Raw genomic sequence first — 13,429 nt, forward strand, 5'->3', positions numbered from 1 at the left:
TCTCATGAAGGTTTATGAGTTTGTACGTTGTTTGTATAAAAAAATAGATGGAGACCAAATTTGATAAGTTTTTGGATAGTTAAAAGACTAAAATCGGTAAGTATATAGTTAAGGAACCATTTTAGACCTACTCCCATATATAACAGACTATCGATAGCCTTTTCTCCACTAGTACTACTAGTTCGTAGCCACGTAACAAAGTGTAATTGGATAATAAAGACAGTTTATTTTTTTGTGGTTATTGTCCCGAGGTTCCCGCTTCATCTCACCTCTGTATTCCTTTGCTCCCCGAAACGCCTTTCCTCAAACACACACTCCAAAAATCCACCGGCGCGTGAACTACACTCTCTCTCCTTAAACCGTAACATCTCTTCTCTTTCACAAAATATTTTAGGTTTTTCACTTTTTAGCTGCTTTTAATAGTTCATATTTTAGATTTTCACTTTTTAGCTGCTTTCAATAGTTTGTATTTTAGATTTTCACTTTTTCTCGTCATTTTTTTAGCTTTCATTAGTTTATATTTTCACTTTTTCTCGTCATTTTGTTTTAGCTTTCAGTAGTTTATATTTTAGGTTTTCACTAATTCTCGTCATTGTTTAGCTTTCAATAGGTTTTCCCGATATGAGTACGGAAACAAAGCCAGTAGTTACCTCGCTTAGGTCATACGAGTTGAAACCAGTTGCTTTTGAAGCTGCTTCTATACCTGAACTGATTACTTATTTAAAATCCGCTTTTCGTGATAAGGAATTCTCTCTAGTTGAGAGAATTCTTATCGATCGCGAAAAACAACTGAATGCTGAAATTGAGAATCTTAAGAAGTATATTGATTTCGTGAAAATAGGGAGAGATGACGTGGAAATGCTAAGTTATGACAAGGAATTGAAGGATATGGAGAGGAAACATGAGGAAATGAAAAAGGAAAAAGATGAAATTGAGGCAAATTTAAAGAGGAAATGTGAAAAAGGTGAATTTGAGGCAAAATTGAAGAGGAAATGTGAGGAACTGAAAAAGGAAAGAGATGAAGTTGAGGAAAAATTGAAGAGGAAATGTGAGGATTTACAAAATGAAAAAGATGAAGTTGAGGTGAAATTGAAGATGTATATTGAAAAATTCAAGGAGTTGGAAGTTAGAATGTTGCTTTTGGAGGAGGATACGGCGAAAAAACATGCTGTGGATGTATCGGTGATACAAAAATTGGTGGAAGATTTGGAAGCCGATATGGATGATGATGTTGTAGAAGTGAATAGTCAAGCTCAGTTAACTCCTAGGGCAGATGCAGGTATTATGATGTGTCTTTTTTGAGCTTTTTGTTACATGTTAGATTGTATTTGTGTAGGGTTTTTAATTGCAGTTACAGTTATTGAGCGATAATGATTGTGTTATCTTAGTTGGCGTTTCGCCATAGAAACCAAATAGTTTCACTTTATTTGGAATTTTTGAAGATGGAGTCGTGTTTGGTTATAGTTTTTGCAAAGAATATTTGGTTGCTTGAATGTATTAAAAGTGAAAAAAGTGAAAACAGGGCATTAGGTGTTTTCCAATACAACTAGAAGTTGTATTTGGAATTTTTAGGGCCAAACACTGATTTTCAAATAAAGTGAAAAAAAAAATCCGGAAAAAAGTTAATAATTTTTATGGCCAAACGGGTCCTTAAGCTTTACTTACCTATGCATGTGTAACTTTTGCTTGGTTGTGGACCTAAATATTTATGTGGAACTGGAAATGTGGTAGACACTGATTTGGTTATTGCGTGCAGTGGAGGAGGATGATGTTGTAGAAATGAATTGTCAAGCTTCTGGTGCTGATGAGAAGCGGCTTTCACCTAGGGTTTTGATTGATTCGACTGGAAATGGAAGTGATAAATCAGGAGATAAAGGTATTTGTGCTTATAAATGTCCTTTTTGTTACAGTTAGATTGTGTTTGCGTAGGGTTTTCAATTTTGGTTATACTTATCTTTGCATGAATGATGTGATTTTCTTGCTTGGTTGTGGACTTTAGTGTTTGTATGGAACTGGAAATGTGGTAGACACTGATTTGCCGATGCATGCAGTGGATGAGGTTTATACTCGTTTGTTTTTAGTTTCAAAGTCTAGGATTAACATGATCACATGGGTGTCGGTAGGGATGTCAATGGGTCAGGTTATATTGATGGCTCTCATATTTAATTGAAGACAAATGTTTCTGATACTGCGTGCTTGTGCAAACTGAATAAATGCTTTGTGCTTTCTTTCAGGCCCTCCCCCTGTCAACATGACTTGTGAGAATAGAGCGCCTATTGTAGATCTATCAGCATGTGAAGCAGGAGACTGCGTTAAGAATAACTTGAATAAAGTATTTGGCGTGGCTGGGTCTTCAACTGTTGTTCACATTAATGACAGCGATGATGAGAATGCAAAGGCTTGTGTTTCAAACAGTAATGCTGTAGGCAGGAATTTAACTTCTCCACACAAGATAAAAGAAGAGGATATAAAGGGAACTCCATTGTCCAAAAGGAAAAGAAGCTTAAGTGAGAGTGACCATGGGGATAGCTCAGTTGGCACACAAAAGACAAGATCTATTCAAGAATTAGATCGTGATGGAAAACTGCCCTTTGCTCATGAAAATTCCCATAAAGCAGCATTCGTAAGAAGATGTGATGACAAAGATGGGGGGAAGTCTTATTCTCAACTTTCTTCCAGAAGATCTGATTTATACAAGCTTGATATTGGTGATGATAGTTCTTCAGAGTCAGATGATCCATTGAGTGACAAAAGTATGAATTTGTTAATCAAAAGAATTATAAAGCGTGAAATGTTCTCATCGGAAGATGATTTAAGATCGTCCTTTGAGAAAGACCCCGAACTTTGTATGAAGGCGATATGTGCACTTTATAGGCAAAAAATTTCTCCAAACATCTCCTCCAAGGGCCTTCATTTTACCAAGAGTCAGGGGTTGAGTCAATCTGATAAAATCAGGTGTGTAATTACTTCCTGATCTTTTGACAATTTATCTTTCTAGTGGTAACATTGTTAGATTGGTTATTGAACTACTATTTTTACCTTAGCAGCGTAACCGCTACGCAAGTATTATTGTCAGTGTTTAATAGCAAAGAAGATTAAGAATTCCAATCTTGTACTTATCGAGAAAAAACAGCAGATGAAACACCTTACTCCATAAAAAAAAAAAAAAAAAAAAAAACAGCATAACTATGTTTCTTCCAATGCCATGACTCTTGTCAATCTGTAGTTTATTTTGTAGACATATTCACGAATAGGTCAATGCATTAATGTTTCCTTTTCGTTCTGCAGAAAACGGACTTAGTGATAGAAAGAGGAAATCAGAACAGAAATCTTATTGTAAATCTGAAACTTGTCATGCAAATTAAAATTTACTGAAAAATGAGAATGGATACCTAATTGCAGCAGAAGGGTCTCAATATTTCATGTCATGTAAATTATATTCATTCTTAATTTTGATTTACTGGTACGACAAATTTCCTCCCAAATAAGTTCGTAGTGTGTAATTTGAGACTGAAAGTAGTCCAAAAATCTGTTATAGTATTTCGTGCTAAATGTACTGTTTCTCACAATGCACCATACTTCCAAGTTCCAAATGTCTCTAAAAGTCACTAATTGGGTATACTAACATAAAAGAATGTCTACCCTCTCGATGTCCTACTTGAATGTCTTTTGGGTCATATGAGGTAATATCTACTTTTGATTTTACAACATGGTATACTATATTGGATTCACTAGTACTAATTAACGAACTACCTTTTTCTTGCCTCTAGCCTTGATCAATGCCTCGTATTTCATTTCAGGTGATATTACTTCTTCCAACTGTCATTTCTTTAACGGTCTCTAGTTAACCTATCAAAGAAAAAAAGGTTGTCTAGTCGAACCAGATGTTTAATTTACCTGTGTCTTCATTCTAGCAGATGGACATGGCACTTATGTGGATATTTCAAAATGTTGATGATACATATTGAAAATTTATTCCTGGTTCAGGGAAAGTTCTAGATTAGTTAATTTGTTCCTAAAAGGGTATCTGAACCCCCTTTTCATTGGATTGCTCTGGTCGATTCTCATGACTAACTGTTGCATTCTCTGCATGGTTTGCCTGTTAATGTCTTCATAACATGAGATCAATCAATGTTTATCCTTGAGGTACACTTCATGCCGGTGGGCTTTAGGTATTAGTAGAATTTTTCCTTGTATTCTTTGCACACACTGCTTTAAGCTTAAGTATTTCTTTGGTGCTAACGAGGCTGAACTTGAAAGGTACATTTAAAGCTGTCTTCATTTGATGGAATAACTCACGTGTGGCTTCTGTGAGACTTAAAACTTTCCTCTTTTTTCAGCATCAATGCTCAAGTTACTCAGAAAATGATCAATTATAATTGTCTGTTTGAACGATTTACTGTAGAGTTTGGCGTCCAAAAATTCCAGAAGAACGTCATTTTTTGGGGTGTCTGCATTAGGTTCAAGGTGGTTAGAAGTGGGAGTAGTGAAAACATAGGGAGAAAAAACATTTGTAAGTTATAACACCACAATAAAAAGGGACAGCATGCAAATTTAGTAGAAACAATTTAAAAGGGGATTGTCTACTGAAGGATTGTGATAAAAAAAAAATATGCACCCAAGACAGATATTTGACATGCCTATTGGTGGGGTAAGTGATCTGTGATTAGATCCGATTCCAACTACTTGATCAGATCTTATTGCATTTGTTTATTCCAAATGTCAAATGGAACATGCAGTATCCTATTTGTTTTAATAATCAATGCGATTGTTTTTCTTTTGGCTGTGAATTTGAGTTTCTTTAAACTGGCACTATATCCATTATACTTTCTAGGGACTTTCTCTAACTTATTTTTATGTTTTTTTTTTGTGCAGCATAGCTGCTTTGGGTGAATATCTGATCGACGGGGATCGAGAAAATAAACTCAGAAAAGCCGTGGAAGAAGTACGTCCAAAGGATCATGCCGAATGTAAAAGATTAGCTACTAAATACTGCTATCAACTATATCAGATATACCTTAGCAAGGAGGATCCTTTGTTTAGCCAAATCTCAAAGTTCTAGTTTAGCAGAAAGGTGATCTGCCTTTCTGCTACACATATGCTGTTGCAGAGGAAAAACTATACTAATATGAACTCTCAGTCCCCAACTATTGCTGCACAAGATGGAACCTTTTGCTGTCTCTGGAAGTTTTACAAAAGTTGGTAACCACGATGACTTGTTGATTCCTATTTTGTGACTTTGATGTGGATAACTGATTATGGATAGTTAACAACTGATATATATATATATATATATATATATATAGGTTTTCATGGTCATAGATGATACTAGAAATGTAAAAAGATAGGAGTTGTGCTTCTGCCAGTTTGGGTTTTTTGTATCCCCATGATGAAGACTCGTTCTCTTTTGTATGTAAGGTTCTTATATTGGGCGCTTTTGGCTTCGTGTCACCTCTTTGGTTCCTTAATTTGTCTCTTTTTCTGCTTTGGTACCTCCCTACCCCAGGCTATACAGAATGTCGAAGGAGCTGACTTTGGTTTGGCTTTGAAAGACCTCAACTTTGAATGCTTTTACATATTTATCTTGTTCACTAATGTAGCTAAATTTGTATGTTTTTAATTGGTAAAATGAATCAGAAGAAACTATCAAGAGACATGATGCGACAATTGAGATTCATTTATTCTTAAGATTTCGATTTCGAGCTTTGAGAATCTTAAACTGGGGGGCATTTTATCGTTTAGTGGTTTAGCCAGCATGAATAGGATTATCTGGGAGAGTGTTGAGATATAATATACACGATACCAGAGCATCCGAGTTGTGCCAATATTGATGAGGTTCGAAACGTCACTATAACGCGAAAGTAAATAAAGAGACCACAATAGTTGGACTATTTCTAAGGATATTCACCTATTAAGAAGAATCAATCTAAAGCACAAAGCCTTTATATGAGTAAGGATCGTCAACTAATATGAAAACAAATCAGGATTACAACCTAAAAGAAAAGGATGAAAACTAATCTTATGAAGATAATTATGACAAAAGATAAGGTGATAAGATGTTGAAGCATCATATGATAAGCTGTTGCAAATTGCAATTGCAATATTTTGTATAATAAGCTGCTATATCGGAAAGTACTAATAAATTGTTGCATTAACAAGCGATAAGTTTCCGTGTGAATACTACTGCCACCATACTCGAAAGAAGAAAAACAACTTGAAGCATAGGTAACCCAACTGTGATGGAAATGACGTTGGTGGGAAAGAACCAATGTGTGAAGGAGGGAAGATTTGGTCCCATGGGATGTCCATGTGATACACACAATATCAACCTTCATTAGCCATTGCACTGTTGCATCTGGTGGCGGCTTTACAACCGTTGCTTCAACACTATTGGCTGCTTCGCATCAACGCCATGCTCAACCGACGTGGATGATTCATTGCCACTTCATACACTTCTTTTTTTATTCATACACTTTATACAAATTAGTCGAGGCTTTAATACGGATATCAAATACTGGATAAAGGGCAATCTGGTGAAAAAATATTCCGCGTTAGCCAGATTCGGGAAAAAGCCGCACCCCAAAGGGTGTGATGTAGACAGTTTAACCTACATCACACTCCTTAGGTTGTGGCCCTTTTCCTAATCTTGCTAAAGCAGGATACTTTGTGCATTTGGCTGCCCTTTATTCAGTATTCGATATTCGTATTAAAGTCTCGACTAATTTGAATTTGCACGGTATAAGGCCTATAACAATCCCTATCATGAATTTTTTAAATTGAGAACTCAAACATAAAACCTTTAATTAAGGGTAAAAAAAATTCTATTTATCTCGCCATAATCCTGAGTGGTCATCCTTCTTCAAAATAGATCCATTTTGAACCAAACCAGGCACCTACCACAATATAACGCATTTTTTTTCTTCTAATTTCGTAATTCACATGCTATTGGAAATTGGCTCAAACTTTTCTTCTATGATGCCGCATCCTTTTCGTTCCACTTTATGTGGTTCCCTTTCATGTTTGTAGAAATCAATATCAAATTTTAAGGAAGATTGAGATATTAGGTATTGTTTGTTTTTGTTTTTTAGTAATCTTACCGGCATCTATGCTGGTGGAGGTATCACGTATCTTATTAAATTGATCGAGACACACATAAGTTGATCGAACACCACAATTATTCAAAAAATTTAAAAAGAAAGATTACACTTTGATATTGGAGTTGTATTTACCGTGCACCAACTGATCTGGAGGATTTCTTGATTATCAAAAAAATTAAAGTTGTATTTAGTGGTTGTAATTTTTTTGAGAATGCATTAAAATTTTACACACGAAGGTGTAAAAGTATTTTCATAATCAAGTCATTTATAAGTAATTTTAGCTAAATTATATAGTATAAATGACAAACGATATGCCATAATATGTTAAACATCTTGATAGAAAATTATTTTTATAGTATTGGTGTATACAACTTAAATCTATTGAGCACGTATTAAAATCTCATCAAAGATTTTCTTTTCTCTCCTGCTTTCATTTTATATTCACTAGCTTATCTTTGAAAAAAATCAAACAAGTGGGTATGCACAACAATGAACACAAATAAATCGAAAGGATCGAATCAGTAAAGTGTTGTGTGTCTTTTGAAAATCTAATGACTGCTACTTTACGTTCAAAAGTGTTTTAAAGGTATTAACTAAAAAACATAATTTTCTCTGTTTAAATAATTGTGTGACTAATGTTCATAAGAGAAAGAAAGGGAAAGACAAATTGAGAAATGTATAAAGAAACTTTTAGCGAAGTGCATTGCCATGTTCTAATCTATGCTCTTCATTTCTTTATATCTTCTAATAAACCTTCAGATTTATTACTCTGTAAGAAAGAAATCGTGGAGTTTAGTATATTATAACTGCATACAAAATACAAGATAATAACTTAGTGTTACAACCAATTAAAATAGTAACTTGAAAAAGATAATAAGTTAGTGTTACAACCAATTAAAATGCACTCATAAGATAAAATTTTTTTAAGTGTTATAGTATATACTGTATAACTTATATCAGGGGCGGAGGGAGGAAGGGGTCAGGGAGTTCATCCGAACCACCGTCGGTTGAAAATTATACTGTTTATATATTGTTAAAATTATTTTTTATGTATACATATTAGACGTTGAATCTCTTTTGGTTCATTCTGGCTCCGTCACTGACTTAAATAAGTAAATTGAACACACAAAGTACATATAATCTAACTGGATTTGACAAGTTAATATGTTATCACCTTATTTTAGCAAAAAATCACTTCTTAAAATACATGCTGATTATAGACACTTACGTGCAGATGAATATTACATAACATAATTGTTCCACCCGTGAATAGATAAAACCAAAACTCTACATCACATACGGACATATACTACTACATCCCTCTTTCAATTGAAAGAAGGGAGCATCTTTAGTCCCTCAATCATGAATAAACTCTGATTTTGATTTTTATAATATATGACTCAAGACATGTAATCTTTCATCAATTAAATCGTATGCTTTTGGTCCATTTTGGGTAGGAAATATGTTACTTTCTACTTTTCATAATAACTAGTATTTTTAGCTCAGACACAATCCTTAAACAAACTATCCACTCATAGAAAGTAAAAAGTATTATATTAACTTATCCTTAATCAATGCCTTGAAAAAAAAGTAGATCCTTAATAGTTTCTTGATTATGTAAAACTCCATTTATTTAACTAAGGATAAAATTAAAAGAAAAAAAAAATTGAAGCCTTCTTGATTTGTGAAACACCACTTATTTTACAACAAAATGAAAAGGTAAAAGAAACGGAAAGAGTACATTTAAGCTTATTTTTATAATTATATTATCTCAATTATGGAGTAGTAGTACAATCTTAATACTATAATACATAGCTAATTATATTATGGAACGGTTAATAGTTCAGGATACTTGTGATTATTCACAAACAAACATATCAGAAGTGCAAATTCAATTAATTGACGGTTACCTCCCTTATTTTAACTTTTTTTGTAACAACTCTTTTATTCTATTTATTCCAAATGAAAAAATAACATTCATGGACTGATTTGCCCTCCCTAAGATCATGCTCTTTTAATTAATTATTATTTTATTAATATCTCATTTCCGAATAAACTGAAAACAAAATATGACAAAGTGTTCTTCAGTCTTCTCAACAAGAGTTCTCTTTTCCTATTCCTCTTCAACCCTCCCCAGTGTTCTCATTATATTTTTTGCAAAAAAATAATTATTTTTTATTGAGTGTGTCTTCAACAAATAAAGGTAATTTACTTGTAATCTTTTTTGTAAGTATTGTATACGGTAAAAATCGGATGTATGTTAGGCCGGTAGGACTGGTGACCGAAGGAAGAAAGAAATCGACACGGGCATGGAAACTTACTTTCCGGATCAGGGGAGTGTTTGAACCGAGGAAAGGGAAGAACATCGTCTGGTCCGACTTTCCCGTAGCCGAGTTAATCATGGTCGTTCCTCCGGGAGATCGTGGCTGTTAGTCCGTTTGATCGTGGCCGTTAGTCCGGTAAGGTCCGTTACGCGATTGTCACGCGTCGATGACGTCCTGCCATGTTCAACTGCCAGCCGTACGGGTGTCAGACCGTACGGCCAACCTAATCCAACCTAATTTATGACAGAGTTGTTTCTTTATTTTTTAGTTTCTCATGTTGTATGAAGCCCATGGGGCAATACTATAAATAGGGCTCATTGCTCTACTTTGGGGGGTGGGTTCCCTCAGACCAAGAACTCTTGTAATAGCAAAAAATATATAAACTCTCTCTCTCTCAAATATCTGATTTCGGTCCAAATTTATTGTATTCATCTCTTAAGTTTTGTCCAATCAAGTAATATTCATATATTAGCATATATATATAAATCTATAGCGAATCTCTGGTCGCCATTGTTCTCTTCATATCGCACCATATATACCTTTTTTCCGCCAAAAAGATCGAGGCTTAACCACATATCCTATACCTACTCACAAATTTAATTGATTATCCAAATTCGGGGTAAACAGTTTGGCGCCCACCGTGGGGCTAGGATAATAGTGGTCTTTGATCTTGATCTCTACCTTACTCATCAAAATCAAAAACATCTTCTGTTCATCTCCGAAAAAACGGACCAAATGGCTAACAGTGGGCAATCTGGTCATGTTAACAACAACGAGATCGTGGCCGAAAATGAAGGCAGCGGTCCACGAGGATTACCAAGCCCCGCTGACCCTAACCCCGTTAATTCGAGGGAGGGCCTCAACCATCAAAACACCGTGGATCAGGAGAATGCCGTCCAGCCGGCTACTGACCCCTTGAATACCCACGTTTCAGTTACTTTGTCCCGGACACAAGGCCGGAAAGAACCGGATACCCCGAACGATAACATTGACTTACGTTTGATTTTTGAAATGTTGCAGGAGCAGAGGGTAGCAATTGCCGAACAAGGAATCGCAATTGCCCAGTTGCAAAGTGGAAAAGATAAAACGACCTCGGAGAAGACGAAGGGTGTTGCTGAAACCAGAAGGGATGAAGCACGGATGGTTGAGAGCAATGGATCCGGAGCTGGTTCTTCCACCGAGGTTCTGAAAATGCTCGAAACTTTGGAAAAGCGGGTAGATTCAACCGAAAAGTGGATGGAAATATACAACTCTCGGGTGGATCAAATCCCGGGGGCTCCGCCTTTACTGAAAGGATCGGATTCGAAGAGGTACATCCAAAGGCCTTTTACCCCGAGTGCAGCGCCGAAATTAATCCCGAAGAGGTTCAAAATGCCGGACATCCAGAAATATGACGGCACAACGGACCCACACGAACACGTGAGCTCATACACCTGCGCTATAAAGGGCAATGATATGGAGGAAGATGAAATTGAATCGGTGTTGTTGAAAAAGTTCGGGGAAACCCTGTCGAAAGGAGCATTAACATGGTACAACCATCTGCCCGAGCATTCGATCACTTCTTTCAAAATGCTCGCCGATGCCTTCATAAAAGCTCACGCGCGGTGCCAAAAAGGTGCAGGCTCGTAAGGCAGACATTTTCCGTATAGCCCAAAGAGACGATAAGTTGCTACGTGAATTTTTCAACCGGTTTCAAAGGGACCGAATGGAGCTCCCTCCGGTTCCCGAGGAGTGGGCCGCAGAAGCTTTCACAAAGGGGCTCAACCCTCGGAGCTCAACGGCTTCGTTCGAGTTAAAGGAAAGCTTTCTAGAATACGAGGCTGTGACATGGGCGGATGTCCATAACCGGTACGAGTCGAAGATTCGGGTGGAGGATGACCAACTCGAGCTTCTCCCGGGGCCAATAAATATGAGCAAATATTTTGAGAGACCAAGGAAAAATTACAAACCGGAGGCCAGGTCATCAAGTCAAAGGTATCGGCCATATTCTAATTCGGAAAAACCAAGCTTCAGGTCGGAGAAGTCCAGGGTTGGCCCAAGCCATTTCTCCGGTCGGGGTGACAAACGGGCCGAGCGCCCATCGAACAGTCGAGGTCTCTCGTTCAGGAGTGATGCCGGAAGCTCCGCCGACAGCAAAGACTCACCGAAGATATCGGAGTACAACTTCAACGTCAACACCTCGGACCTCATCTCGGCTATTGGCCGTATCCCGGAGGTAAGATGGCCGAGGCCTTTGAGGTTGGATCCGAGCCAGCGGGACCCGATTATGATGTGTGAATATCATGGAACCCATGGACACAGAACCGAGGATTGCCGCCAACTGAGAGAGGAGGTAGCGCGGTTACTGAAGAACGGCCATCTCCGAGAATTGCTGAGTGAACAAGCCAAAAGTCACTACAAAGATAGGGAGACCCATAAAAGGGCCGAGCCAGTAGAGCCCCAACATATAATTAACATGATAATTAGGGGGACCGATACCCCACGAGGGCCGGTGATGAAACGAACCAAGGTCCCTGCTGTGCGTGAAAAGCGCGGCCGGGATTACATATCCGAGGGTTCCATCTCTTTTAGCAACGAGGACGCAGAAGGCATCATTCAACCGCACAATGATGCATTGGTAATCTCTATTATTATCTTTAAAACTCAAATTAAACGTATTTTGATTGACCCATGTAGCTCAGCCAACATCATCCGGTGGAGAGTGGTCGAACAGTTAAGGCTGCTCGATCAGGTCGTACCGGTAGCCCGGGTCCTCAGCGGGTTCAACATGGCGAGCGAAACCACAAAGGGGGAGATATCATTGCCGGTAAGCGTCGATGGCACTATCCAGCAAACGGCGTTCTATGTAATCGAAGGGGACATGAAGTACAACGCATTACTAGGTAGACCCTGGATACATAGCATGAGGGTCGTGCTATCGACGTTGCATCAGCTGCAGAAATTCCCGACACCGGAGGGGATAAAGACCATCCGAGGTGAACAGCCCGCTGCAAGGGAGATGTACGCGGTCGAGGAAGAGACATCTCAGACCAAAAAATCGGATCAAAAGGAAAAGGACTCAACCGGAGGAACGGACACCAAATAGCAATCACAGCACACAAGGTTGGACCCGGGGTACGAAGAGGATGATTTTGGTGTACCCAGATCATTCGTCATGTCGGATGACTCGGATGCAACCAAATCGACAGTAGAAGAGCTGGAGCAGATCATCTTGTTCGAGTATCTACCGGACAGAAAGGTATACCTGGGCACGGGGTTAACCTCGGAGCTCAGGAACAAGTTAATTGAATTTCTTCGAGCTAATGTCGATTGCTTCGCATGGTCCCACATAGATATGACAGGTATACTACCAGAAGTGGCAACCCACTAGCTCATTTTGGACGGGAGATTTCCCCTGGTGAAGCAAAAAGAGAAGGCCGATGGCAGAAGCGAAACACGCCTTCGTAAAAGACGAGATAACAAAGCTTTTGAACATAGGCTCTATCCGGGAGGTAAAGTACCCGGACTGGCTAGTCAACGTCGTGGTGGTGCCGAAGAAAGGTAATAAATTTAGAATGTGCGTTGATTATAAGGATCTAAACAAAGCATACTCGAATGATTCATTTCCGCTGCCTCACATCGATAGAATGATCGATGCGACGGCTCGGCATGAGATGTTAAGTTTTCTCGATGCCTACTCCGGGTATAACCAAATTCAGATGCACCCGGAGGATCAGGAAAAAACATCCTTTGTTACCCGATATGGGACTTACTTACTGTTATAATGTCATGCCTTTTGGATTAAAAAATGAGGGTGCAACTTACCAACGCCTAGTTAACGGAATGTTCGAAGAACAAATAGGGAAAACAATAGAAGTTTATATTAACGACATGGTTGTTAAGTCCCTGGAAACAGAGGACCATTTAAAGCATTTGCAGGAAACTTTCGATGTGCTCCGCAAGTACAACATGAAGCTCAACCCGGAAAAATGCGCCTTCGGCGTCCGGTAAATTTTTGGGTTTCATGGT

At 38.0% G+C, this 13,429-nt stretch overlaps 1 protein-coding gene across 2 annotated transcripts; it reads left to right on the forward strand.

Annotated features, from left to right (window-relative positions):
* The first annotated feature begins 208 nt into the window (after positions 1-208).
* On the forward strand, positions 209-5,454 carry LOC132634817 (uncharacterized). Of its 2 annotated transcripts, none has more exons than XM_060350907.1 (5): positions 209-361; positions 601-1,279; positions 1,757-1,876; positions 2,235-2,955; positions 4,876-5,454. In XM_060350907.1, the coding sequence occupies exons 2-5, from the start codon at positions 622-624 to the stop codon at positions 5,060-5,062; spliced, it is 1,686 nt and encodes a 561-aa protein (XP_060206890.1). In that variant the 5' UTR covers positions 209-361; positions 601-621; the 3' UTR covers positions 5,063-5,454. The 2 variants fall into 2 exon arrangements, with proteins under 2 accessions (XP_060206890.1, XP_060206891.1); XM_060350908.1 differs by having other exon boundaries at positions 217-394.
* The last annotated feature ends 7,975 nt before the right edge of the window (positions 5,455-13,429 follow it).

The sequence above is a fragment of the Lycium barbarum genome, chromosome 4, assembly GCF_019175385.1.
Source record: "Lycium barbarum isolate Lr01 chromosome 4, ASM1917538v2, whole genome shotgun sequence".
NCBI classification, from domain to species: Eukaryota; Viridiplantae; Streptophyta; class Magnoliopsida; order Solanales; family Solanaceae; genus Lycium; species Lycium barbarum.

Excerpts from the sequence above, each read along its gene's own strand:
- LOC132634817 (XM_060350907.1), top strand. The coding sequence starts at position 622 with ATGAGTACGGAAACAAAGCCAGTAGTTACCTCGCTTAGGTCATACGAG. Across the intron at positions 1,280-1,756 it reads AACTCCTAGGGCAGATGCAG|TGGAGGAGGATGATGTTGTA; the intron begins GTATTATGATGT and ends TATTGCGTGCAG. Across the intron at positions 2,956-4,875 it reads AGTCAATCTGATAAAATCAG|CATAGCTGCTTTGGGTGAAT; the intron begins GTGTGTAATTAC and ends TTTTTTGTGCAG.